The following is a 26,477-nucleotide window of genomic DNA, read 5'->3' as shown; positions in this document are numbered from 1 at the left end:
GCCCGACACAACGGTCGCCTACGCATGTCTACTCGTCTCGCCTCTGCTTCTGCCCAATCACATCTACCCGCCAGCCCTCGCCAACAGGGCTCATCGCTGGGCTAGCCGCTATAGGGAAAAACAGGGGTCCTTCCGCCTTGCACTCTCACCGTCGGGACATGACCGACTCTGATATCGCGTCGAGTATACAAGACTGTAGTTGCATTGCGTTGGTCGTCATAGTTGGAGTCGGGCATGCCGCAAACCGGTGAGGCTCCAGTCGCAAGGCTGCACTCGACTATTGCCAGATGCACCCGCTTGGCGTTTGTGCGCGTACATTAGGCTTCCATGGCATGCACGTGTTGGACTTGCGATAAGTCCGGGAGTCCGGAGCCACATCAGTCATGTCTAGTACAGCGACGAGTCAAAGTTGCAGAACACCAAGTCGCACGAGTGAGCAGACGAGACATCCGGCTACTGCGCTAGCTATCCTGGCATTCTTGGTCGCTGTCCAAACACACAAGTCCATTTCGCGCCCGACTTGCTCCGCCAACGGGCAGCGCAGGGCGTAACTTCGCCATGATGCGATGCGCAATTCAAAGCACAAGTGCTACAGCACCCCCCCGGTGGCAATGCACTGTTTCAAAACACCAAGATACTATTCGTAGACTTTGTTGCATCTGCCTCCTTCTCACTGGTCTTGATTCAAGTGGTCAGGTGCCAATGGTGCTCGTCTAGCCACCGGCCATGTGAAAACCAAAAAAAAGACTTGGGGGGTTGATACCATGGCCATGGGAGGCAGGCATTCTGCTGGGAAAGCTTGTCTAGACAACCACAACAGCAGCCCACGTTCTCGTCAATCTACAACCCACGATTGGCAATTCTTACGGGTAAACGGTACCATGTCCTGTCCACCGGCGCCTGACAGTCACATCTATATTGCACTTGAACTTTTGCAGCTTTTCAAACTGGGGGCCTGTGTTTGCGCACGGGCAGTGTCGCAGTATCGTTGGTAGATTGCACAACCCGGTCATTACTGAAAGACAACTATTGCTCCAAACGGCAGTAGAGTGGATCCCATCACCCGGCCCCAGAGAAACCAGCTCAGATGTTTGAGGCAAAGTGCATCCATGGCCATCTAGACGAGCTCCATACCCCACACACACGGCCATTGCAGTGTCAAATGGCAGAGCCCTCCCACCACGCTTCTTGGGAACATGCATGGCTTCGGCATGTACAACAGATGGACATGGGCACATTTCTCTTGGATTGGAAGACACTTTTGCTCAGCTATCGTGGCCCACGGACATGTCTCAACTCTCCAAGTCCAGCCCTCTACTCGATTGGCCAACTGTTTGCCATGATTCGGCCCCCACAATCTCCATGTGCTCTTCGGGGGGTGGCCTAAAGCCGGAACACAGCCGCCGAGGGACAAGAATGAGGGAAGCGCTTCTGCATTGGTACAGTCTCTCCGAGCCATAGATAGCAATTGTCGGCATCAAGGCCAAGTAGTATGCACAGCAACGGCTGCTACAAAGCACCCTCTTGGCGGGCTGGGACAGTTGAGGTAAATGGGGAAGCCAGTCGTCGAGGGCGAAGCAGATGAGCCTCGGCCGCTGGGCGTAGGGCGTAGCGTTGGTGGGCGGTACCACGACGAGACGCTAGAGCGATGCCATCAATAGAAAGAGCTGAGGGCGCGTCTATCAGTGTTTCCAGATGGTGTGTTTGGGGTAGTGATTGGCCGATTGCTGTGGTGGTTGATTGTCCTCGTAGCAACAAGCTTTAGGCTGAAAAGACCTGGGGGCTTCTCGCCTTACCTCATCGACACTGCGGTAAGGTGCTGATGCGGCTGCGGTAGAGCATGGGAGGATGCGTAGGGCTGCTGAAGTGTGAGACGCTTGTTCTAGGGAAATTCTGGGGCTCTTTGCGTGGCTTGCGTAGGCAGCGAGTGGGTTAGAGGGAGGGGGGTTTGTCCGACGGTCGGCTGCGCAGCGCAGCTTGCCAGTTGGGGAGTGGGTGACAAAGCAGCCTGGGTGGTGGTGGTGGTGGTGGTGGTGCGAGGGCTGAAGTTGGTTGGCGGGGGGCTAGGCTGGATAGAGGATATGGTCGTCGCACACAGCAAAGTAGTAGTATGGAGTGGGCTTCCTTCCCTATTCTATTCTCCACGACGGCGCCGCGACGCAACGCAACGCAACGCAACACAACGCAGGAGCGGACGGTCGAGTGGCAGGCAGGGCAGGCAGACGGAGCAATTCATCATGTTGGCAGCGCCATTTTGCGAGGGGCGAGTCGCGGTGAGTGGTCGCGGTGTCTGGAGATTGCACATGCACAACGTCCTACGTAGGCAGCGCAGCGCTGGTGGTGGAGCAGCCAATGGCAGGCGGGGGGCTGAAGACGAGCAAGTGGGGCGTCTGCTCTGGCTTGCGGCCCCCAGTTGCAGCACTGCATGCAGCATGGCGGAGGCCGAGGCAACGGCTGGCGCGAGAGGGAGAGAGAGGCGGGCGTCGAGGGCGACTGTGGCCCCGCAAAGGCAGGCCGGACGAGGGGCGGGCGCGGTGCTGGTGTGCAGGCTGGCTGGGGACAGGGCGTGTGGGAGAGAGGCATACGCACGCCGCACGCAGGGACCGAGAGGGAGACAGCACACAGACACCAGGCCGGGGCCGCGTGAAGTTCCGTCACGCTCGAGCGGCCAAGGGACGTAGGGCTGTCGGCGACGAGCACCGGGCATGCAGCGAGGGCGGGCGGTGGCAGGGGGCAGAGGCAGACGCGTCGAGGGGCGGCATGGGTGGCATGGGTGGCATGGGGGCTGCTGGGGGCTTGACAGGCCTGACAGCCATGCTGCTGATGGTCACCGCCCCCCCAATAGCCCGTTTCGGCGCCCGTTGCTTTCAGTACACGCCCATGCGCCCGCCGTCTCACCCTGCCGTGGCCTCAGAAGGCTGCCGCGCCCTGGCCAGCCCAACGCTCACTGGCCCGCTGCCAGCCTGCGCTAGCGCCCATACTAAATTTACAAGACGGCAGTCGGTGAATGTCCACCGGCCAGGGTCCCTCCAAACCGTACCAAATTGAGCAGTGCTCAAGCCGGCATCGACAGCCCAGGATGCCTGCCCTGCGAGGGCCTGAAGCTGGGGACCAACACTAGTCCGTCTGTGCTCCACTCGAACGACTGCGGACGCTTCTTGAGACGGCGAGATAAATATAATGTCCTCCCCAACCGCCAGAGCCTCTCGCATTAATAGCCTCACATCCAGCTCATCATCCACTGAGTCTTTCCATCTGCCCATCCTCCTCTTGCCGCCCTCGACAAGACAATCATATATACACATACATCCTCTTGAACAACCTCCACACCACTGCCCGTGGCTGCTTCCCGTAGCCACACTTCCCCCACCATGCATCGGCACGCCAGCTACCAATACGCCAGCCCAGTGGCAACCACCACACGATACTCGGGTACCTCGTCGGCCTTCTCAGCCTCGGCAAACCCCAACGAGGACTGGACAAAGATCTCGGATCTTGCGGAGCGCAGGCGTATCCAGAACCGCATTGCCCAACGCAACTACCGCAAGAAGCTCAAGAAGAGGCTCGAAGACCTTGTGAGTTCCCGTGCTACCGCACCTCGTATAGCTCGGGACAATGTACTGATGCGGGTGCAGGAGCGTCGTGCTGCCTCCACCTCAGCTTCACCTGAGCAGAAGCCTGCCGAGCTGCAGCCACCTCAGCGATCACCGCGCCAGGAGTTCCCCTCACCATCTTCTTCCGAGTCTTCCTACACCACCCCGCCCGCTGAGGACCGCATGTTTTCGCACCAGTACACCCGCCAGCTGTCCACCAGCCCCCCACCCTTCTCCGTAGCCTACTCGTCGGCCTACCCAGCACCAGACGCCGTAGCCTACTCCATGCCCTACTCAGCCTCACCCTACCACACAATACCAACAACCCTCACCACCGACATGCCAAGCTACGCCTACCTACCACCCCCACACTCGTCCTCCTACTCAACTGGACTGCCAAGTTTGGTGCCCGCCATGAAGACAGAGTACTATGCCGAGGAGGACATGAGCCCGTTTGGTGTCGGCTACGCGGCACTTGGCGGCATCGAGATTCCACCACCCCACTCTTACCCACACTCAGTAAGGCTCCCTGCACGCCAGCCCTACTACGCATAGGCTTCCAGCTCTTCCGCTCGCTGCTGCTCTTCCTTCGCCGACCAATCCACTGACCGGTTCCGGCAGATGACGACGCCACCACTTGAGCACTCGGACATGGACTACCCAACAACACCAAACTCGATGCCACCAACGCCTCCCATGCACCCCATTTCTTCGGTGTAACCAGGGTGCCGTGGCGCGGATTCTTTTACCTTCTCTTCTTGAGACTTGCAGTCTCCTGTCTTTTATGAATTACTACCCGATTCTTTTTTTTCCTCTTCTTCTTCTCTTGTTTTGCATCATCAGCGTCGGTCGTTTAGGGAAGGGTTCCTCACTTAACCAGGGAGGTTGGGCGTTAAGAGATTGCTTGTCTTTATTGACAAAGTCTGTTTGGTTATGACTACTACCTTAGATTTCACCATAGGGACGTGAGCTTGGCGCCAGCGCAAGCCTGAGCCACGGTGATATGGCAAATGAATATTACTATCATCATCATCATCACCTGATTTGTTTTGCATGATAACAAGTGAAATGTGTTGTGCGTTCTTGATCTGCTATATGCGTACATGCAATGAGTATACTGTGACGGACTGGAATTGTGAGGTGGAAGTGTCATGACCGTGCTCTAGGGGGTGAGATTGGCCTTGCCGCGTCTCGCGACGCCAAGCCTACAGCGACGCGTCGTAGTTCGGTTGCGCGCCAACGTCAGCGACAACTAACCCCCCCCCCCCCCCCCCCCCCCCAAATTGTAACAACACCACTTGCACTCTTCCATGGCTCCCATTAAACGCTCCAAGGTAGACAAGGCACGGCAATACCTCTCTGGCGGCGCAGTGTTCCGTGAAGACTCAGACGATGAGCTAGGCTACGAGGACCACCCATGGGAATGGATCTACCAGGACAATGTCGCCGACGATACCCAGCCGAATCAGAATGCGACACCGCGGAAGAGAAAAGCAGCCCCTGACCTGCTGGGACGACACATAGTGGGTGCACGCATGGGTAGCTTCAAATGTAAAGTCGGCGACGCTGTCCTGCTCAAAGCAGAGGGAAATCAAGCATGGGTGGGCATCATCTGTGACTTTTACGAAGACGTCAATGAAGACGAGAAGATGGCCAAGTTCCTGTGGTTCTTCTCCGAAAAGGAAATCCGAAACCAGAACAAGAAGCGCACCGATTTCCTTCCTGTGAGCTTATTGACACCTCATGCGCGCGCATGACTGCCAACTAATTGCAAAACCAATAGAACGAGCTGTACATATCGGCTGCATTCGACGACAACCCGCTGGCCTCGATCAACGGTACGGCCAAGATATATTCCCTGGAGCGATACCAAGAGCTATACCCAGCAGGGGTTAAAAAGTCCTCCAAGGACTATGGCAAGGTATTCGTCTGCAGGAGAGGCTGTAATACACGAACAACGACATATACGCCCGAGTTTAGGTGGGAAGACATTTACAACAACGCCGAAGATATTCAAGCCCTGGTCGACCTCGTCGAGAGCCAAACCAAGGCCACAAGGAAAGGTCCGGGTCGGCCAAAGAAGCAGCTGCAAAAAGACCTGGATGAATTCGTGGTTCCAGATGCAGCGCATGACGGCCAACCCGAAACTCCGCGGAAGCGCCGGAAACTTTATGATGCGACTACGCCCACTTCGACCAAGAAGAGTCCGGCAGCCCGCAAATTCCTCACCCCATCACACAAGAGAATTGTCGTGAAGAAGCAATTAGAGTTTACCCCCCTGGGCACACGCGTACTCGACCCCTCTGCCCTGAATTCGCCGTTCCAGATTGCTCGCAATCAACTCCATGTATCGTCAGTCCCGGCCGCCCTGCCCTGTCGGGAGGAGGAGTTCTCTACCGTCTACAGCCACTTGGAAGCTGCCATCACTGAAGGATCAGGGTCTTGCATCTACATCTCGGGCACCCCAGGCACTGGAAAGACGGCGACGGTGCGTGAAGTCGTGGCACAACTGCAGGCCTCGGTACAAGCCGAAGAGTTGGATGACTTCATATTTGTTGAAATCAATGGCATGAAAGTTACAGACCCACACCAGTCGTACTCGCTGTTATGGCAAGCACTACGAGGGGACCGTGTCAGCCCATCTCATGCATTGGAGCTTTTGGAGCGCGAGTTTTCGACTCCGAGCCCGCGTCGTGTTCCTTGCGTCGTCTTGATGGATGAACTCGATCAGCTCGTGACGAAGAACCAATCCGTCATGTACAACTTCTTCAATTGGCCTGGGCTCCGGCACAGTAGGCTAATCGTCCTTGCTGTAGCCAACACCATGGACCTGCCTGAACGAACGTTGAGCAATAAAATTAGCAGCCGGCTCGGTAAGTTCCAGCATCTCTATTCTACTCCCAAAATGGCCCCACACACAGAAACGCTCTCTTGTTCCTAGCCACATCCACATCCCACATCCACATCCCACATTCCAAGCGTGGACGATCTTCAACGGCGTGCACATCACAATTATGCATATCCATTATGTGCCACGTGACCATTCGTATTGCTTACTGCGCCGGTAAGACTAACACGCTTACTGCCTAGGCCTGACACGCATCACCTTTCCGGGCTATACGTACGACCAATTGATGCAGATTATTCAGTCGCGACTCCAAGGTGTACCAGGGAATATTGTGCATCCTGATGCTGTTCAATTTGCAGCCCGCAAAGTTGCAGCTGTTAGTGGAGATGCTCGACGCGCATTGGACATTTGTCGAAGAGCGGTAGAAATCGCCGAAACCGAGACCGAAATCAAATCACAGGACCGAGATAGTGAAGTCCAGCCGGCTACACCAAGTAGGTCCGGCCGGAACAACAAAGCTAGCTTGGTTCCAACCTCACAGTCAATCACAACTACCGGAGACCCGGTGGATCAGAGGGCAGATCAGGCTGGGCATTCAGCCCAACGACGGGGCGTAGTCACAATGGCGACGATCAAACAAGCAATCAACGAAGCAACGAGTAGCCCGCTGCAACAGGCGTTGCGGGCTCTTCCGCTGGCTTCCAAAGTGTTCCTGGCGGCACTCTTGGCACGCATACGTCGCTCAGGTATTGGTGAAGCGGTGCTTGGTGACGTTGTGGATGAAGTAAAGCGATTGGGCCTTATGAGCCAGTTGCGACCGGTCCACGAATACATTCTCGCCCCAGAGAAGGACGATAAGATGGACGGAGGAATCCGTGCGGTGGTGCAGCCATCGACGCCGTCGAAGCACCGTGATGCTCCTAACATGGGCTCGAAACAGTCGGACCTCAAAGTTGCAAGAGCGCTTGGTCTTGCCCATGCAGCCACCGAACTTGCTGAAGCAGGTATCATAGGCGTAGAGGCCCGACACGGCGAGCGAGTGGGTCGCGTACGGCTTGGTGTTGGTGAGGAGGAAGTACGGCTGGCGTTAGGAGATGATGAATCTGTACACGGCTTGGGACTCGGTGCGTAATACAATTCTCGAACCATGTCTCCACCAATTACTCTTTGCACAGTGTATTCCTCCGGCTTGGGCTACTTGTACAAGGTTATTTTTTTTGGCTTCCCGTGAACCAACGCCTTGGTGTTTCAACCACCAACAAAAAGATACGTTTTTGCGAAACCCTCCCGGCTCGGTCACATCGTCCTGGACTGCCTTGTCCAGCTAGCCCCCAGTCGCTGTTGTAATCGACGCGCATGGTCCAATGAAGTACTTCGCAGATCTACCGGTCAGAGTCGAACGGGCCGCCGACCGGGATCAATCGAGCGAATGCATTTATTTAAGCGATCCCGTCGTATATTAGCCGTGTCCTAACCGCTGCAAGCCACATATGGTCTGGCTTTCGCATTGCTCGTGAAATTCACTACTTCAATACCATGCGATTGCATCCATGCTCCACAACCCCAAGCGTATGCCAACACGCCTTGGGTGCAACCTTAAAAAAACCTAGCAGGGTATACAATGCAATCACATCGCAGATCTTGAGTTTGCCTGCTAGTTTGTGTAGCGCACACGAGACCAAAACACCGCGAATCAGTCGCCGAACTTCTTGCCCTGTTTTCTGGTCTCAAAACAGCCACGTCGCCGATTCACCTTGCAACACATGAGGTTGACCCCGATTCGCATCCGCGCCAAACCGACAGACCGACCGCATGCGTCTTTTTCTTTCTTTGTCTTCTCGCATCCAACAACCAAGAAGGCAAGGAGGAGGAAAAAAACACGGCAAGTTCAAAAACCAACATCGGTTCATTCAGCCCGACCATTCAACCGCCCCCCCCCCCCCACCTTTTCCCCATTCCCAATCTTTTCCTCTTCCCACCTAGCCTTTCCGCAATAAACTATCGAATCACACACCTTAAATTACGGTCCTGTTACCCAGCCTTATTCAAATTGCAAAGAAACACATTAAAAACTTCCAGAAAAACCCTAGACTAGTACTAAGTACATGTATTAAACCACTAGTTTTAGGGGCCAAAAAAAGGACCCCATCATGCCATATTGCCCTTACCACATGAACCATGTTACCCACCCGTTTTTTTGTTCGAATCCCTGCTTTTCTTCCCCTATCTCCCTATTGAGGGTTAAGGCACAGAGAGAGAGAGATTCTCTCGAGATACGTCGGGAGATGCGGGACGTCGGAGGTCTGCGGGAAGGAAGGGAACAGGGGTTATGCTTGAGTTTGTCATGGCCGGGTTAGGTACTATAGTAGGTAGGTAGGTGGGAATAAAGTTTCGGGTTACGGACGTAAGGGAGCAGCTGTGTGTGTAGGGTGCCTGGGGGTTTAGCTTAGCGGAGCCTTTTTCCGCTTGCTTGGATGGTCGTTGTTGTTGTTGTTGTTGCTGTTGTTGTTGGGGGGAGGGGAGATGAGAGAACGTCATGGCTGGTATAGGCTAAGCCAATGAAATCGACCGCTCTGTGACTCTTATTTGTGCTCAAATGGGGGAATGCATGCTTGGCGGTTGTTCCGAGAGGGAGACGAGTTGGTTCATCTCGCATTTCAATGTCTTGTCCATGTTGTGTAACATAGGTGGCCGCACGTGGTGTCACGAGTGACATTCTCTCCCTTCTCGCCTTTCTTTTTTCCCGAGCATGTTGTGTGTGAGAGACGTGCATAATCTAGTTCATTCTCAAGTACCAATTGTCGTGTGTTTCCGCGGCGAGAAATTGAGGCTTGAGATACGTGTCTGTTGTGGCGTGGACGGAGATGCTCGGTAGACGAAAGTGTGGAGGCTAGAGTCGATAGCCTGGTTTCGATGGGTGGCGAACTAAGTTGTATGGGCAAAATAGGCCAAGGGAACAAGGGCACGAGGTAGTTTGAGAAGTTGGGCAAGTGTTCAAACTGGATAAGATAGCAAGATCAATTATACACATGTTATTAGAGAAGAAGAGAGACTCCAAATATCTACGTATAACCTAGGAATTCTAAAATAAAAAAGACAATCCGAAAAGAGAAGTTTTCTTCTTTTCTGCTTCCAATCTATCATATGCAGAATCCCAAAGAAATCCCTATGTATAATAACATACATGTCCTAAGAAGAAAATGTGGGTAATGGGGTATAGCTTTCTCCAGCAGAGACATAAACCAACCTTTGAATAACGCCCAAACCTCCCAGTCTGAATACCCTCATATCCCATACATTACCCATACCCTATCACGTCGCTGCTGCGGGAACGACGACAAGTTTCTTCTTGACAGCCCTCATATCCCCAATTGTGCCCTCTTTCCCCTGTCCCCTACCCACCTCCACCACAATCATCCTGACAAAGTCCTTGCTGAGCCAATAACTACTATGCGCACCGAGCATAGTGAGGTACTGAATCTCCAAGGGTCCACCACCATATTTCATGTAATAGTCGATCTGGCCGTTATCATTGAGGAGGTACATTCTCTTTTCTGCAATCTCCTCTCGCGTAAAGTTGTGCGTTTCGAGCTCGACGTTGCTGGGTAGACGGGCGGTAATGGGCTTGTTTGCAGCGGCAGAGGCAGATTGCGACGAGGTTGAGGAGCGGAAGGGATTGAGGGAGGAAAAGTACGAGGTCGAGGCGGAGGGGATAGTGGCTTGTTTGAGCATCGAGGCGTAGACGATGTCCACGGTTGGGTTGATGCGGCAGGCGACAGGATCGTAGGGGTTGATAATGTTGTAGATGTTATCTACTGCGAGACATCCGTATGTGCCTTGCTCGCCGGCTACGCCTGGTGTGGCGTACGAGTCTGCGCCGGGTTTCTCCTTGTCACGGCGTGGAAGAAGGTTTGCATTCTTCATGAGAAGAAAGAGACCGACTGGGCTACCGCAGACGAAGAGGTCAGTTGTGTTGAAGATAAATTGGTCTTGAGGTAGGTCGGCTTCAGGGAAGGATGGCTCTGTGAATTGAGGATCTACATAGGTTGGTTGCTGACTTAGAATATCAATGGCCATTACGGAGCCAAGGGAGTGAGCGATTAGGTGGACTCGGCCATACTCAGCGAACCCAGGATTGTTTTGACACCACAGACGATAGATGCGGTTTGCTTCTTGTATGCAGGCCGATACCATCTTGGGGTTGTGCAACGGCGAAAGATAGTATGGAATGTCGAGCATCACATCGCTTACGATACCACGGACTGACGGTAGAGTATCCGGAGTAATGTCTTTCAATGTATATTTGTTGGCAGAAGGGTCGTCTGGCTCTTCCACTTCAGTGTTGTCGACATCCAAGGAGACGCGATGCCGCCAGTTGACCTATATCTGTTAGCATATTGTAGGTCAATTGCCCCTCACAATGGCTCACTGGCAAACACATGACGCCTCCCATATCCTTCCGTAGATGACGCTTAACATCCGGCGTCCCAAGCTCAACATTCATTTCACGTCGAAAAGAGTTCATCGCATGCGTAAAGTGAAAGGTTTCCATCCTCTCTGACAGTTTCTGTCCGATACCGTGTATTACAAGCACGAGATCGGTTACCTTGGGTCTTTCGGCCTGCGCAAGGGCAGGATCTGACTTTTGTCTCTGGCGTGGCGGTGCGCCAGCTTGCGCCGTCGAGACACCTTGACGTGCTGCCCGTGCCTTTGGCGAATTCTTGCTTGGATACAGTTTGTCCCAGATGGCCTGGTCGAACCCACGTACGACATGAACACCAATTTGTCTTCCCTTACGAATATAGTTCGCCAGTGGTCTTCTGCCATAATAATCGGACGGCTGGAGTGCAGGTTTGAGGATGAAGGCTTCCTTTTCGTTTGAATATATCACACCCGCTTTCAAGTAGAGGCGTTTCCGCCCGTCGGCACCGTACTCGAGGTCTCCAGCCGCTTTGTGATCAGGGCCATCAGGGCCAGTAGATATGTCAATCAAGTCACATGCATTCTCGACAATTTCCCGTCGCTCTTTCTCAGGATCATCATCCTCTTCAGGCAGTGTGTTCTGGACCAGACTTGTGGATTGCAATACTTGGGCTGAAGTCGACGGCCTACTCTCTGATTTCCTGGGCTTTTCAGGCCAGAGGTGGTGCAAGATCTTCATTTCACCAAAGGCACCAACTTCGACTGCACTATTGAGCTCGTCCATCCAGGTTTGTGTCCAGGGCTTCATTTCAAGGTATCCAACTTCAAGCATATTGGCAACTTCAACCTCGACGGGCATCATACTGTCCTTGTAGAACCACGTTCCTCGAACTATCTGGGCAACATCACTGAGCGGCGACCAGTATATGGGCTCCATTCGTATCGAGTCTGCATCCATAACTACGTGATGCAACCTTGAGACCCCAACAGGGACTTTCGCAGATGGGCCCGGCTTTGGCTTGGAAGGTTTCGCGGGCCCCTTATCCTTGGCCGACGACAGGGCGGGTTCCATGTCATCATCCCATTTGTAGCTGTCTACTTCATGTATTGTCGGACGATGGCTTCCTTCTGGGGGCGTAGGCTTCCATGATTTGGTCAGGTTGCCTCTTGAAGGTGCTCGGATAAAAGGTGTACCGGTCGTCGTGGGCTCGAGAGGCGATATGGATCCATGATCGTATGCGTATGGCTTGAATGAGCCTGACGTGGAGTGACCATGACTGCCACCGCTGGAGCTCGGTCGCTTCCTATCCAGCATCTCTGCAGACCTTGAGTACTCTCCTCTACTGACCATGTCGCGGCCTGGTATGTCTCTTCCTTGAGTGGAGCTTTCGACGCTGGAAGCGCTGCCTCCTCTCTTCCTCTTCAACCGCTCTACCGCTGGGTTCGTTGGCGTGCCTCTCCCCGTCCCGTCCTTCTCACCAAACTCCTCATTGTGCTCGAGAATCTTCTTTCGGAGCGCGTGCCATGATTCTTGGATAGCTTCATTGTCGTATTCGGAGAAAGGTCGTGGAGGTACCCTTTTGGCAGTCGAGGCGCCCGTTGGTGGTGGCGGTATGGGCGACAGAGGGTCATCTATAGCGAGCGGTGATGTGTAGAAGTAGCGAACGGGTATGGCTGGGGGAGTCTCGGTGTTATGCAGAACTTCGCGCACATATTGGTTGGCGCGCGACGACAGGGTGGAATCGTCTGCGGCCATGGTGGATGATGGCATGGCTGGATTGTCGGGTGCTGCTGCAACTCTTAACAGAAGCAGCCGTATTAGAGTTTCATGATATCATGATGGCCAAGGGGAGATTATTTGCGTTTCTCACGTGCACATGAGCAGAGATGACGAGATGACAGCTGGCTACAAGGAAGTGGAAGCCTTGGTAGGATGGTTGTTGTAGCGCAGTACAATTCCGATCATCATTCGGAGCACTGACGCAACCGCTCGTCGCCATAACAAAACGCGTGCCCCGGCATGTGAACAGTCGTTCAGCCGCCAGCCTCCACTCCACCCATGCACCACATCATTCATCCTTCCAGATCCACAATGGCATGTCGCTGTCCCCCCCATTCGCATATGCTTCCCTGCTGATGGCAGGAGAACCCCATCTGACCAGATCGGCTGTCGAGCATGGCCATGGCCTCTAGCAGTTCACATAGCGCCTGAACCGTGACATCTCCTGATGCAAAATGCCTCGAGCCATACACCCATGTGGACAGGCGGGTGCAGTAGGCTACGCAGACTACCAGGCTACCAGGCGCGACTTTCACAGAGCGACAGTCCGCTACCCCACCTAACTATGAGCAAAGAAACAGCAGCCTAGTTACCCAAGACTTCAACGCCTCACCAGTTCGAACATCACGTACAACAAAGCCGACGCGCCGACATCCGCCTTTCATGCAAGTCACAGCCATGTTAACATTCTTTACTTTCATTTGTTTGCTCCTGGTAACCTAGCTATATATGTACATACAGTCTCCAGTTTTTTTAAACGCATTAAGAGAAACCCGCTTAACCGAAAAGCATGTCACCAAGACGAATCGACACCGTCTTGGTCTGGATGTAGTTTTCGAGCGCCGACTCACCCAACTCGCGGCCAATACCAGACTCCTTGTAACCACCGAATGGCAGCTGCCAGTGAAGAGTGTTGTATGTGTTGACCCACACTGTTCCGGCCTTGAGCGCATTGGCAACCTCGATGGCAGTCTTCAGGTTGCTGGTGTGGAGGGCGGCAGCGAGACCGTATGTGGTGGAGTTGCCAATCTTGATGACCTCTTCCTTGGTCTTGAACTTGGAAATTGTGCATACTGGGCCGAAAATCTCTTCCTTTTGGATCTTCATGTCCTCGGTGACGTTGGAGAAGATGGTGGGCTCAATGAAGTAGCCCTTGTCACCCTTTCGCTTGCCACCAGTCTCGACAGTGGCACCGGACTTCTTACCATCCTCAATGTAGCTAAATCACCGAGTCAGTACAGAAACTTTTACAGGAATTTCCAGCAAGCCTTACCTCATGATGCGGTCAAACTGAAGCTTTGAGACTTGAGGGCCCTGGAAAGTGTCCTTGGCGAATGGGTCACCAACAGCATTTTGGGAAGCGCGCTCCCTGAATCGCTCAATGAACTTGTCGTAGATGGTCTCCTCGACATAGACACGCGAACCAGCGCAGCAGGTCTGGCCGTGGTTGAAGTAGATACCAAAGTTGACCCAGTTAAGGGCCTCGTCCAAATCGGCATCAGCGAAGACGATGTTGGGGCTCTTTCCTCCAAGCTCGAGAGTAACCTTCTTCAAGTTGGAACCAGCAGCAGCCTTCATGATTTGACGGCCGACAACAGTGGAACCAGTAAAGGCAACCTTATCAACGTCCATGTGCGCGGAAATGGCAGCTCCGGCAACCTTGCCGAAACCTGTGATGACGTTGATGACGCCTGGTGGGAAACCAGCCTCCTTGATGAGCTTGCAAGCAACGTACGCGGACAGGGGAGTCTGCTCGGCTGTCTTCAAGACAACCGTGTTACCGGCAGCAATAGCAGGGCCAATCTTCCAGGACCACATGAGAATAGGGAAGTTCCAGGGAATGATCTGACCGCAGACACCAATCTGGAGAGTTTAGCTGCATGCTCGGAAACTTATGTAGAAGCATACTCACAGGCTCCTTGCGGATGTAGTTGAAGGTGTCGGGTGTGGTGTCGACAACCTTGCCTTCGATCTTGTCGGCCCATCCTCCGTAGTATCGCAGGCATCCAGCTGCAGCGGGAAGATCGACGTTCCTGGCCATGCCGAAGGCCTTGCCGTTATCAAGCGCCTCAACGGCAGCGAGAAGGTCGGCGTTCTTCTCAAAGAGGTCGGCAAGCTTGACTAGAAGCTTTCCGCGGTTCTCAGGTGTCTCCTTCCTCCATGGGCCGTTGAAAGCCTTACGTGCGGCAGCAACAGCAATGTCAACATCCTTCTCAGTGGCCTCTGCAACACTGCAGATGACCTCCTCGGTGGATGGGTTAATGACCTCGAAAGTCTTGCCGTCGACGCCCTTCACGAACTCGTTGTTGATGAAGCTGCATCATCTGTCAGTACTGACACGCGCCTAGAGAGATGGCCGAGGTGTCACAAAGCTCCCGAAGAAGCTTGGGGCTTGCAGGCATGACTTACAGGCCGGTGGGCTGCTCGTACTCGCCCGTCTGGGGAGTCGATAGCTTTACTGAGGTCTCAGACATGGCTGTAAAAACGGACTGGGGTATCTGAAAGGAAAATGGGGGTGCGAGACTTGACGATTGAAAGAGGGGCAAAGGGGGCAATGAGAAATCTTAAGTATTCGAATCGGCAGGGCATGACGGCACTAGACTGCATCTCCACAGAAGACAAGCATTGTTACATGATTGCTAGGCCAGACAGTCTCGGTCATCGGGAGCCCACCAAGGGAAAGCTCTGCAACCTATCGTGTGCGCCAGGGATGCATGGGTGGATGATGTTTTACTCAGCGGCGGGGGTCTATGCCCCGCTCCGGTGGCCAGTGAAAGCTACCCCTCCCCCGCAGTTGTGTCGTCCAAGCCGCAGCCAACCTCGCTACAACGCGGTACTCACCCCTCCAAGCCGCAGCCAACCTCGCTACAACGCGGTACTCACCCCTCCAAGCCGCAGCTAACCTCGCTGCAATGCGGTACTCACCCCTCCAAGCCGCAGCTAACCTCGCTGCAATGCGGTACTCACCCCTCCAAGCCGGAATACTAGACACAGGTTAGTAGCCGGCCCGTATGCATCTGCGCAGAAAGAAGCCGAGATGCATCCACCCCGATGACGGCATCCTTTTGCTTGAGCCAGCCTTATCAATCTTGTGTACGCATTCATGTTGTGCACCAGTACCCATCCAACACCCGCTCTCCACACGACCCCCTCTGCTAGCACTGAAACAGTAATCCTATCGTCCATCCCAGCAAGCTCGCCCTTTTCTGGCGCGAACACCGAGCCACGTTGACTATTGTCTCCAGCACGGCCTACACGTGTCGGGACATTTCCAAATCTTGCCAAGGCCAGATGTGAAAATAATTGTAATCACCTCACCCGTCCGAATCAGCTGCATCGGACGAGCGCTCCTTTTGCCCAGTAACCTACCTTGTCAGAAGCCAGGGTAGCCGCGGATCTCCACATGGCCTAGGAAATGGCGGGGAAGACTCGAAAAGGCTTGGTTCCACGGAAGACCGCAAACCCTTTCGCACGAAAGGGTGCGCCGTCCCAGATAGACGTATTTCAACTCCGGGAGCTGCAGCTGACTAAGTACGGCTGCCAATGATGTCGTCCTATGGTGGTGTGATGCCCAATGCAAGAAGGTTGCCACATTCGGTCTTTCACGAGAGAAAGTTGTCCAAACACGGTCATGTCACGGCTATCTCCAGAGCCTTTGTTTGCCGTCACGCCTTGGTCCGACCCGGCTTTGGCCGACATGGCCGATGATCCACATCTGCTTTCTTTGAGAAATGCGAAACCCGACAACACGACCGCCTTGCACACTTGATGCATATCTTGTGGATATCCTGTGGATATCCTGTGGGTCTCTCCATGCAGTGCCTTGATAGTATTGCCACCTTGCACATATTAACCACGTGGATGACAGGCCAACCCCAACCCAGATATGACCATGCAGTAGAAACATCACGAGAAGAGGCATCAGAAACCAGGGAATCCTTTGGATGTGTGTGTACAAGCATGACCATTCTTCATTGTCGCTACCCAGGCTCATAATAGTACAATTTGAGAGCCGAAAACGAAATGTCCATGAGCAGTGTGCAAAAGTCGAATTGAATATACCGCTGAACTCGAACTGACAGCGAACCGACTAATCGTGGTATGATATTTTCCAAATGATGACGCTCCCAAGAAAAGAAAATGTAAAGCCAGACAGACTACCGGAAAAGCCGACCAAGTTTCAACCGATGTTCAATTAAATCATAACAGAGTAATGGGGGTGTTGGGAGAAATGCCGATACAAATGGCGTTTAGAGCATCTCATCGTCCATGGCAGTGTCACCGCCGGCGGTAACCTGGGCGACCTCAGCGCCACTGGCAGCGTTGCTGGTCTCACCTCCAGGGAAGTAGTCGGCCATCTCAGCATCCAGTTCCTCGACAGTCTTCTTCTTTGGGCGTGCGTCACGACCGCCACGACCCTTTCCGCGTCCACGGGTCTGTCCACGTCCACGAGTGGCACCGGCGGCAGCCTTTTCCGTAGTGGCGGGCTTGGGCTTATCCTTCTTTGGTTGGCTGCAAGTGGGTTAGCCGGAATTCTTTTCTGAGCAAAACGAGTATACATACGTAACGCGATCGGCGAGGGAAGCTGGGCGTGCAGCAGCCGGGATTGCGCTAGGGCTGACAAGCATCTCAACGCGAACAGGGCGTCCATCAATCTTGACCCCGTCCAGAGCAGCAGTAGCCTTGGCAGCCTGCTCATGCTTGTTGAAAATGATGGTTGCACTGCCAACGCTACGGCCAGCAGCATCATACTGGAGGAGAACCTTCTTTGGTCGGCCTACGTTGATTGCTGAAGCAAAGTAATCCTACAAGGCGTATTAGTGGTCGTGCTAGGGTCTGAGTTGGCAAAAAGTGAAGCAATATCGGCTACGAGTGCGGCGTCAGCGGTGGGTAATCGTCGATCTCATATAACACGGTTGGGAGCGCCGCTCAGAAAGTGGGTTTCGTGATCCTGTGCCTGAACGCAAGGTTCGGCAAGACAAAGCTAACTCAGCGCGAGAGCGTTCACTGCGAGTAACGTGTTACAACGTTGCGAGGTAGTCTGCTGATGCCTGCCCGCGCCCCTCTGGTAATTTCAAGGCCATCTGTGACAGTACTCGATAATCTCATCTCGCTGCTCTAACGACCTGCTAGAGTTTGCTGCATAGCGCCCAGGAAAATGTCCGTGGGGTATAGCTGTCTGTGCTGCCACTCAAAAAAGTGTAGCTTGGGAAAACGGATCACCCACTTCCGTCGTTGCGGTGGCTCAAAATGCTCGCATGCTGCTAATCGCATCCTAGTCTTGTGTGCCCAACACAGATCATGGTTTGATTTTTTGCAAGTCATGGCTCAACATCCATACCGGAAGGCGGCGGAAACGTGCTCGATTCGTCGTATCGCACTCGGTGGTGTTCGCTGACGCGAGAAGAGTAGGCTCAAAGACCTGCATCGGTCTTACATACCTGGAGTTGGACTTGGTCAATGTCCCTTGGCTGGTGCGAGTTAGCAAAGCTCCAGTGTGGTGAACAGGTGGGAAGCGTACCAAGTTGGATACCATGATCTTGGTCTCGCCGGCCAGGATGGCGGCGGGTGCGGCGGGCGCAGCCTTGGCGGGCTTGCCTTGCTTGGTAGACTTTGCAACACCGCCAACAGGAGCTGGAGCGGCGGCTGGGCGTCCGGCGCCAGAGCGGCGACTGCTGCGGCCACGGCGAGAGGTCTTGGAGGCCTTGAGGATGTCGTCGAGGCTCTGCTCCATCTTGTTTGAAGACATGGTGATGAGTGGTTGAGGAGTGGTAATACTTGGGTTGAGCGGGCGTTGGTGCAAAGGCGCGCTGGTGTCGGGCAGACGATGTGAGGGCTAACAAGTAGCGGGGGCAGTGGTCTCTGTGATGGAGGCGCGACTGGAACAGTAACAAGACTGGGAGAACAAAGGAACGCGCTGTTTGGGGACAGGCGCGTCGTGGATGGTCAACTCGCGAGTCGAAGAATCAAAGCGGGCTTGCGCAAAAGGAGAGAGTGCGGCGCTGAAACCTGGGCTTATAGGAGATGAAGCGCAGATGCTGTCAGTGTTTTGTAAGGTGGGCAGTGTGGTGGTGAGATGAGGAAAGGAGAGAGAGCGTGAGGCAGCAAGACAATCAAGAGGACAGGTGCCAAGAATGGCTGAGCCATGCAGCCCTGGGAAAGCCGTGATTGGCCAACACGCACGGTTGACGGGTGGGCCGCTCTTCCCCAGCTAGGGCCGTGAGTGACGATAGCTCTTGCTATTCAGGCTGCGGCGAGAATGGAGCGATAGCAGTATGGCAGTCACTCCGGTCAGTGTAGAACCATTCACTCCTCATGTCCCCTCATGTCAGTGCTAACGAGCGAGAAGTGGCAGTTCCGGTTCTTCGACGTCTCGCAAGTCAAGCTCCCCGATGACGAGGGCGCTTTCCTGTCCGAGGTACGATGCCAACCTCCTCCACGCGTACACGATCTTATGAATACTCGTAGATTGGAGACATCACATGCATAGTATCTGGGTCCGAGAGCATCTTCTTCGGTGGTGCAGATGGCGTCGTTCGCATCGTGTCCGAGGCCTTCAAGGTCGTGCGCACCTTCAAGGCCCATGACACCGGCTCAATCACCCACATGAAGCAGATCGAGGGCACATCTCTCCTAGTAACCATAGCCGAAGATCTTTCTGATGAGCCAGTTTTGAAAGTTTGGGCTCTGGACAAGCTCGAGAAGAAGACGGGCATTCCACGATGCCAAAGCACCCTCACCATACACAATGGGCGCAAGCAGTTTCCCATATCCGCATTCGCAGCGCTCGATGATCTATCTCAATTGGCAGTTGGATTTGCAAATGGCGCTGTCACTGTCGTGCGCGGCGACCTCATCCACGACCGCGGCGCGCGACAACGGACCGTGTTCGAATCTGAAGAGCCCATTACTGGAATAGAGTTTAGAGAAGGCAATATCACAACCTTGTACATTGCGACGACTGGTCGTATCATGACGCTCATAATATCCGGAAGGGGTCAGGGACAGCCTGCAAAATCTCTCGACGAGTATGGTTGTGGTGTGGGTTGTATGGCGGTGGACAAATCGTCTCGAGATGTGGTAGTCGCACGCAATGATGCTATTTACTACTATGGCCAGCACGGACGTGGACCGCCGTACACATACGAAGGCGAGAAAAAGATGATTTCTGTGTTCAAGGACTATATCGCTATCATTGCACCTCCAAAGACGAATGCGATGCCCCGATCCAACCCTCTCCGAGCCTTTGGCGTTGGCGCTACCGATGATGTCTTCAACACGTCGAGCTTCACGCTTCTCAATACAGAGTTGAGGTTCATCGCCCACCAGGAACAGCTGACCTCCCAAGTAAAGGCCGTTGTCGCGGAGTGGGGAGACCTTTTTGTATTCACAATCGATGGAAAGGTACATTATCTGCAGAGTATCGGTGTTCAGAGCTAATAATATCCAGATCTTCAGATATCATGAGAAACCCTTTGCTCAGAAACTTGACATACTCTATCAACGCAACTTGTATGTTCTGGCCATCAACCTTGCTCAGAAAGCAGGACTGGACTCTTCCCAGCAGAACATCATCCTTCGCAAGTTTGGCGATTACTTGTATTCGAAGCAAGATTATGACACTGCTATGCAGCAGTACCTCAAGGCCATTGATAATACTGAGCCATCTCAGGTCATCCGAAAGGTACACACAAGCCAGTCGTTCACCTACTTCAAAGCTAATCGTCAAACCAGTTTCTTGACACGCAGAGAATACACAACCTGATAGAGTATTTGGAAGAGCTCCACGACCATCACAAGGCTACATCCGACCATACTACTCTACTCTTGAATTGCTATGCCAAGCTTAAGGATGTAGAGAAGCTTGAAAACTTCATCAAGTCACCCGACGATCTCAAGTTTGATCTCGATACGGCCATCTCGATGTGTCGACAGGGAGGTTATTACGATCAGGCAGCTTTCCTCGCCCGGAAGCATGGGGAGCACGAACTCGTTGTCGATGTTCTGATCGAAGATTCGAAGCGTTATGCGGAGGCTCTAGCTTACATATGGCGACTGGAACCCGAAGTGACGTACTTTAATCTCATGAAGTATGCTACAGTACTCTTGCAGCACTTACCCAAGGATACCACACAGCTGTTCATTGATTACTACACTGGAAAATTCCGGCCTAAGCAGGATGCCATCGTCATACCTAATGCGCCTTCGTCTGGGGGAGGCATGAGTATGGGTCTAGGCGTTGCATCCAGCGCTGTGCAGAACCTTGCTGCACTACTCCCACTGCCTTATATGAATACCAATGCGCTGGCATCACCGCCTAATGGCGAACAAAAGGGCACAATGAGCCAAGCTCAAATAGTCGAAACGACGACCGACGAGCCCGCGCCTGAATACAAAGTCCCGAAACCACGGACTGCATTCTCAGCGTTTGTCGACCACCCTCAGGAATTCATAGTGTTCCTCGAAGCATGCATTGCCTCGGAAGATCTTCGTGAAGACGACAAGGTCGATCTTTATACGACCTTGTTTGAGATGTATCTACATACGGCATCGTCGAAGAAAGACGGCGAGCGACAGGAATGGGAGAGCAAGGCCAAGAAGCTCGTCGAAGGCAAGAATATACCCATAGACACATCAAATGTGTTACTGCTTTCCCACCTCTCCAGCTTCCGCGACGGTGCGATCCTCGTTCGCGAGCAGCAAGGCCTCTACTTTGACATTTTCCGCTCCTACACCGCCGCCAACGACACCCAAGGCGCCATTCGCGCCCTACGAAAGTACGGCCCAGAAGAACCAGCACTCTACCCAGCCGCACTGGCCTATTTCACCTCCTCACCCGCCATCCTCGCCGAAGCAGGCGACGAACTCGACTCAGTCCTGAAAAAGATTGACGAAGACGGCCTCATGGCGCCCCTCCAAGTCATCCAGACTCTCTCCACCAACGGCGTCGCAACAATGGGCATGATAAAAACCTACCTTAGCACAACCATCGAGCGCGAGCGCGCAGAAATCGCCGCAAACAGACGCAACATCGAGACCTTCCGTTCTGACACGTCCGCCAAGAAAGCAGAACTAGAAGCCCTCAACACCAAACCTGCTGTCTTCCAGAACTCGCGCTGCCAAGTCTGCATGAAGAGCTTGGAGTTGCCTGTTGTCCACTTCTTGTGCAAACATAGCTACCACCAGAGTTGTCTGAGTACAGATGAGGATGTGCATGACGCAGAGGTTGAATGTCCGATTTGCAGCTCGAATAATGCTACTATCAAGGCAATTCGGCGTGCGCAGGTCGAGAGTGCGGAACGGCATGATTTGTTTCAGGACGCGCTCAAGAGGGGCAGGGATGGGTTTGCGGTTATCAGTGAGTGGTTTGGTAGAGGTGTCATGGGGGTGGGGAGTTCAGAGTAAAGAATGCTTTGGGGTATCCATTGTGTACATGGTAATGATGAGCGAGGCTCGAGATATGCAGGTTTATACAAATGAAAAGAGTCGATTGTCAACATGTCTATAACTTCCAAACATTTGCCATACGATGCTTGAATCCGAAGCCCAGGCCAATCGAATCCTACCCTTGCTCAACGCCAGTGATGCAATACACACTTCCATTCCCCCACCACACACACATCTATATACATTACTTCACATAAACATCTGGAAACAACACATGCAGAATCTCGTCTAGTAGCGTAAAAACAAGATGGGTGCTACAAGCATCATTAGTAAACTCCTTATTCAAAACCACCCCACATTTTTAAAAAAAAAAAACAAAAAAGAGAGGGAAAAGGGGAAAAAAGAACTTACTTCAACCTCCCATTATTAACTGTCCCCTCCAACTTCTTCGCCGCCAACTGGGCATTCTGTCTCCCAACGACACTACTCGCCAACTCGGGTATAAGCGTACTTAGTACATCGCTCGCAGCCTTCCTACTCCGCTCCTTGTCCTGCGTCGTCCGCTCAACACCAGCCTTCATGCGGCCATCGGGCCACATGCTATCTTTGAGTGCATCAATGTACTGCGCTATGTTCATTTCGGAAAGGAGGTTACCAAAGGACTCGCGGACTTTGCGTTCGATGGTGCCGCCGAGGAGCTGATGCAGGACGACGACGACGGCGCGGCCGCGGAGCCAGTTGTTTTCGCGGTTGAGCTCAAAGGTTTCGAGGAAGAGGTCGCAGATTGGTTTGACAAAGGGCTCGAGTTCTTTGTTTTCGAAGGCGAGGAGTTCGGCTTCGGCTTCGGCGTCGGGATTGGGCTCGCCTGCTACGAGGACGCCGGAGGAGGCGAGGCTGGCAGGTTGGGCGGTCGCGCCGTTTGTGTGGGCGAGCTGTGTGGTGGCGGCGGAGATGAGGTTTTGGCCTGCTACGGAGAGTTGGTCGAGAACGGGGATGTTACCGAGGAATTCTTCCATGCCGTCTGCAACTGAGTTGTAGATGCGGGTCACGAAATCATTCGAGTTTGGGTCTTGATTCTTGAACGCGTCGGCAGGACTAATCGCAGCTTGGGAGAGGAATGCTCGAAATTCACGGCTGCGGCACACGGCTGGGATAAGCAGGAGCTCTCGTAGGTATTTTTCCAGACCGACCCGCCGTTTGTGCAAAGAGTCCTTTTGAAGCTTGAGTATCATCTGGCGGCGTGGAAACTCTAGGTTCCGAACTTGAGGGAACTTTGCACGAAGCCTTTTGTTCAGTTCGTGGAACTCGCTGTACCGGCGCGAGACGACCCAAGTCGCTGCAGGCATTTGGTCACCTGCGCGTCGTCGGACTTCAATAACGTACATGGCATAGTCCTTGCCGTCCTCTTCTGTGCCCACCATGATTGACTGTATGAACACATTTGCACGCCCGTACAAACTGTTGTCGCTCTCCTGTACAATGTACTGCTGCCTTTGGAGTTCTTTTCGCTGAATCTCTCGCTGTAAGCTAGCTTTGGACTTGCGCAAGATTCTAAGCTCAGCGGCATTATTGGTCAGCTCGGCTTTTGAAGTCAGCGAATCTACAATAGACTCTTGTGTCACCAAACGCTCGATATCGGCTGTAAGAGCATCGATCGCCTCCGCTAAGCCCAGATCTCCCGGTGCAGCTTCGTGTATCTCCTCGTCATCCGTCTTTTCGCTTGATATTGGATCATCGACTTCGTCTTCTAAGAATTTCTGCTCGTCGCCAAATAGATCGTCGTCAAATACGCCACGAGTCCTGGGCTCTCCAACTAGACCGAGTGATGCTATGCTCGGCTTCATGCTCTCCTTTCCTTGTGGATTAGGTGACAATGCCCAAGGTAGATCAAGAGAGCCGCGCATTGAGTCATTATCCACGGGTGATTTCAAACCTGGTTCATAGAAAATGGAACCCTCTGGCTCATCCAAGATGTCAGTCAGAGCAGCCTGCATGGCATCCACCACCCTTACATCATTTCCACCAGTTCGATCATAGCCAAAGTCGGAATTCAAGCTCGTGGTGGAGTGTGCAAGGGGATCGGAGTCATAGTCATCGCCAAAGAGAGGTGCACGCTTGGACGTAGATGGCGCTACATCCAAGGAGCGTCGTGCAGGTGGCTCGATGATATTGGCTGATGCTTGACTTTTCAGATCTGAAGAGGATGCAACTGCCCGACGCAGATCTCCTTGCGGTGCGTACAACGAACTATTCTGTCTTGAATGCGTACGGGAGACCGCGGGTGTCACTGGAGCTGGGGCCTCGACAGGTTGTGTCATGGCCCTCGCCTTTCCAGCACTGTTGTCGGTATTTGCTGCTTCATCCATAGCCAGCCACTTGTAGTACAAATTTGACTTCTTGAATCGTCTAAAGTAAGGCTCTTGTAGCTGTTCATATGCGGCCGTTTGCGCTTGTAATAAGGAACGCCGTGCATTGTGATATTGTTGGGGCGTCGCTTTCCGCCCAGCTTTGAGAAATTCTGCAACTGCTCGGCGGGCTTCCGGGAGAATCTTGAGTTCAGGCTTGGACAAGTATGCCTCGTGGATCTGCGCTAGATCTGCGCGATCCGACTCCGTCCACGTAGGGAGAGTGCCAACGTAGTCCTGACTTTCCTCGGTCTCTACTTCCAATGGGTTACGGAACCCATCTACAACAATCCAGAACTGTACTAGTCGCATGAGATCCGCCTGATCCATGAATTCCATGAAGCACGAAAGACCTGATGCATCATAAAGTACTTCGCGCAAAGATGCATTGGCAAACTTGGACGACGAACGCTTGTGTTTTGGGGCTTCCTGGGCTATGACTTTGGCACGAACTGATCCACCAGCGCTAAGTGTTGCAACCTTGGTATCGAGCACATGACGTGCAGACTCAAGACGCCGCAAATAGACGGGGTCTTGGCCTTCAATCATCGAATCTTTACGTAGCTGGCTTGCGATCTCGCTGCGAAAACGCCTAGCATCTGCAAGCGTGTTTGTTTGCTGTATTGCCCGCATGAATCTTTCGAATTTCCGTTCATTATCGCTGGGCAAGAGTTTAGGGAACTGCGTGTTCTTGGTTGTCTTCTGTGTAGGCGGGGCGTGTTCGTCGAGGGCAGCTCGTACTTTGCGTACCGTCTTTCTTTCTTGTAGCAACGACCGGCCCTAGAGTTATCAGTATCTTTAATGGTAGATAAGAAGTGATCTTACATAGCCCTCCATGAGCTGATTCCATGTATCAGGGTCAGCAAGCATGTGCATCACGGGTGACAGGACTGCACAAGCCACAATCTCTTTGATGAGCACATTGACAGCCGGGCTTGTGGACATATTAGGAGGCATGATCTTTGGTAGGAGTCGCGTGACTATGCTCCTCAAGTGTTGTTGCTGTATTGGTTTGGTGTTTGAGTATGCCAAAGACGCAGCAGGATGCAACCGGCCCTCTTTGTATTTGGCTGCGATGGCAAGATCAAGCTCCTCTGAATCTGTAATATTGCGCGACAGCTTGCGCCCTCGAACTACACGCTCAGCCTCGTACGACGCTTTCAGGTGGTCGGTGATGAGAGGAATTATGCGCGACACGACCATCTCGACCATATCTACTGCCAGTATGCGTTCCCGTATCTCGCCCATGGCTGCACGCACTGCCTTGTCGACCTCGTGTACGAATGTCGGACTCTTGCTGATGCTTCCATACCAGCTTTTTACAAAATCGCGCAGTATCAGGCCGATCAGGACATCGAGGCTGTCTGATATCATATAGGACGCGGGGTATAGCGGCTCCATCATGTACATGTTCCTCTTGTCCAGAGCCTCCCTCTCAGCCTTCCACTTGTCCGGCGCCACAAAGGCAACATGGCGCGGCCCATAGTCGACATTTCCGCCGCGTCGTAGGTCCCTGTCCCAGGCGGTGGTGAAGGCGAGCCATGCCAGCAGTGCGAGCGTCGCAAGTGCTCCGGTGACGAAGGCGTAGGGGAGGTAGTGCAGCTTGGGCTGCCAGTGGGTCAGATAGCCCCAGGCGACGAATATTGCGACGGCAGCAAGAATAAAGTCTCTGCGCTTCACAGTGGCCATACTCGTGCTGGCGGCGCCCGGTTCGGCATCTTGGGTGCGGTGACCGAAGATGCGGGAGGCTTGGTGTTCTGGACAGCCCACTTCGGAGCTTAGGCCACTGACGTCGATCCGGCGTATACCGTATTCACCAGGGACAGCCTCTGCACCAAACTTGACACCATCTCAAGTTTTCGAGTGATTTTTTTTGGTGAGTATGCCTCACTGGAGTATTAACTATTCGGTGAGAGATAACTACTCTGTGCTCACCATCGCATCTTCTACTTCAGCACAAGGTAGCTGTGTATGTTGTCTCGTCAAAACAATCATGCAGTATATAGCTTTCGATGGAAGGGGTTTTCTAGGATGAATTTTCC

At 53.3% G+C, this 26,477-nt stretch overlaps 6 protein-coding genes across 6 annotated transcripts; 2 read left to right on the top strand and 4 right to left on the bottom strand.

Annotated features, from left to right (window-relative positions):
• Positions 1–3,224: 3,224 nt before the first annotated feature.
• Positions 3,225–7,887, top strand: PSV08DRAFT_409839 (origin recognition complex subunit 1). The gene is made up of 5 exons (XM_014227148.2): positions 3,225–3,575; positions 3,636–4,112; positions 4,928–5,317; positions 5,377–6,466; positions 6,684–7,887. The coding sequence occupies exons 1-5, from the start codon at positions 3,372–3,374 to the stop codon at positions 7,571–7,573; spliced, it is 3,051 nt and encodes a 1,016-aa protein (XP_014082623.2). The 5' UTR covers positions 3,225–3,371; the 3' UTR covers positions 7,574–7,887.
• Positions 7,888–9,460: 1,573 nt separating this feature from the next.
• PSV08DRAFT_409838 (DDHD domain-containing protein) lies at positions 9,461–12,619 on the bottom strand (the record flags this gene model as incomplete). Its single annotated transcript, XM_014227149.2, has 2 exons — positions 9,461–10,821; positions 10,871–12,619. The coding sequence occupies 2 exons, from the start codon at positions 12,617–12,619 to the stop codon at positions 9,754–9,756; spliced, it is 2,817 nt and encodes a 938-aa protein (XP_014082624.1). The 3' UTR covers positions 9,461–9,753.
• Positions 12,620–13,317: 698 nt separating this feature from the next.
• Positions 13,318–15,162, bottom strand: PSV08DRAFT_362328 (aldehyde dehydrogenase domain-containing protein). The gene is made up of 4 exons (XM_014227150.2): positions 15,053–15,162; positions 14,556–14,958; positions 13,917–14,506; positions 13,318–13,862 (listed from the first exon to the last, which is right to left on the bottom strand). Exons 1-4 carry the CDS (start codon positions 15,115–15,117, stop codon positions 13,421–13,423), a joined length of 1,500 nt encoding a protein of 499 aa, XP_014082625.1. The 5' UTR covers positions 15,118–15,162; the 3' UTR covers positions 13,318–13,420.
• A 1,432-nt stretch (positions 15,163–16,594) lies between these two features.
• PSV08DRAFT_298849 (uncharacterized protein) lies at positions 16,595–18,711 on the bottom strand. Its single transcript, XM_014227151.1, has 4 exons — positions 18,165–18,711; positions 18,085–18,114; positions 17,207–17,448; positions 16,595–17,155 (listed from the first exon to the last, which is right to left on the bottom strand). Exons 1-4 carry the CDS (start codon positions 18,390–18,392, stop codon positions 16,894–16,896), a joined length of 762 nt encoding a protein of 253 aa, XP_014082626.1. The 5' UTR covers positions 18,393–18,711; the 3' UTR covers positions 16,595–16,893.
• Positions 18,712–18,954: 243 nt separating this feature from the next.
• On the top strand, positions 18,955–22,323 carry PSV08DRAFT_223513 (uncharacterized protein). The gene is made up of 4 exons (XM_066092180.1): positions 18,955–19,061; positions 19,112–20,047; positions 20,094–20,327; positions 20,378–22,323. The coding sequence occupies exons 1-4, from the start codon at positions 18,969–18,971 to the stop codon at positions 22,046–22,048; spliced, it is 2,934 nt and encodes a 977-aa protein (XP_065949118.1). The 5' UTR covers positions 18,955–18,968; the 3' UTR covers positions 22,049–22,323.
• On the bottom strand, positions 22,152–26,159 carry PSV08DRAFT_42686 (PXA domain-containing protein). The gene is made up of 3 exons (XM_014227153.2): positions 25,261–26,159; positions 22,442–25,215; positions 22,152–22,344 (listed from the first exon to the last, which is right to left on the bottom strand). The coding sequence occupies exons 1-3, from the start codon at positions 26,122–26,124 to the stop codon at positions 22,275–22,277; spliced, it is 3,708 nt and encodes a 1,235-aa protein (XP_014082628.1). The 5' UTR covers positions 26,125–26,159; the 3' UTR covers positions 22,152–22,274.
• Positions 26,160–26,477: the final 318 nt, after the last annotated feature.

Source organism: Bipolaris maydis (genome assembly GCF_028858645.1).
Source record: "Bipolaris maydis strain C4 unplaced genomic scaffold PSV08scaffold_7, whole genome shotgun sequence".
NCBI classification, from domain to species: domain Eukaryota; kingdom Fungi; phylum Ascomycota; class Dothideomycetes; order Pleosporales; family Pleosporaceae; genus Bipolaris; species Bipolaris maydis.
This window is presented reverse-complemented; position numbering and strand designations above follow the sequence as displayed.

Excerpts from the sequence above, each read along its gene's own strand:
- PSV08DRAFT_409839 (XM_014227148.2), top strand. The coding sequence starts at position 3,372 with ATGCATCGGCACGCCAGCTACCAATACGCCAGCCCAGTGGCAACCACC. Across the intron at positions 3,576-3,635 it reads AGAAGAGGCTCGAAGACCTT|GAGCGTCGTGCTGCCTCCAC; the intron begins GTGAGTTCCCGT and ends ATGCGGGTGCAG. Across the intron at positions 6,467-6,683 it reads TAAAATTAGCAGCCGGCTCG|GCCTGACACGCATCACCTTT; the intron begins GTAAGTTCCAGC and ends CTTACTGCCTAG.
- PSV08DRAFT_362328 (XM_014227150.2), bottom strand. The coding sequence starts at position 15,117 with ATGTCTGAGACCTCAGTAAAGCTATCGACTCCCCAGACGGGCGAGTAC. Across the intron at positions 14,959-15,052 it reads TACGAGCAGCCCACCGGCCT|CTTCATCAACAACGAGTTCG; the intron begins GTAAGTCATGCC and ends CAGATGATGCAG. Across the intron at positions 13,863-13,916 it reads CAGTTTGACCGCATCATGAG|CTACATTGAGGATGGTAAGA; the intron begins GTAAGGCTTGCT and ends TCGGTGATTTAG.
- PSV08DRAFT_298849 (XM_014227151.1), bottom strand. The coding sequence starts at position 18,392 with ATGTCTTCAAACAAGATGGAGCAGAGCCTCGACGACATCCTCAAGGCC. Across the intron at positions 17,449-18,084 it reads TTGACCAAGTCCAACTCCAG|GATTACTTTGCTTCAGCAAT; the intron begins GTATGTAAGACC and ends TACGCCTTGTAG. Across the intron at positions 17,156-17,206 it reads TCCCTCGCCGATCGCGTTAC|CCAACCAAAGAAGGATAAGC; the intron begins GTATGTATACTC and ends ACCCACTTGCAG.
- PSV08DRAFT_223513 (XM_066092180.1), top strand. The coding sequence starts at position 18,969 with ATGTCAGTGCTAACGAGCGAGAAGTGGCAGTTCCGGTTCTTCGACGTC. Across the intron at positions 20,048-20,093 it reads TATTCACAATCGATGGAAAG|ATCTTCAGATATCATGAGAA; the intron begins GTACATTATCTG and ends AATAATATCCAG. Across the intron at positions 20,328-20,377 it reads CATCTCAGGTCATCCGAAAG|TTTCTTGACACGCAGAGAAT; the intron begins GTACACACAAGC and ends TCGTCAAACCAG.
- PSV08DRAFT_42686 (XM_014227153.2), bottom strand. The coding sequence starts at position 26,124 with ATGGCCACTGTGAAGCGCAGAGACTTTATTCTTGCTGCCGTCGCAATA. Across the intron at positions 25,216-25,260 it reads ATCAGCTCATGGAGGGCTAT|GGCCGGTCGTTGCTACAAGA; the intron begins GTAAGATCACTT and ends TGATAACTCTAG. Across the intron at positions 22,345-22,441 it reads GTTAATAATGGGAGGTTGAA|CACCCATCTTGTTTTTACGC; the intron begins GTAAGTTCTTTT and ends TGATGCTTGTAG.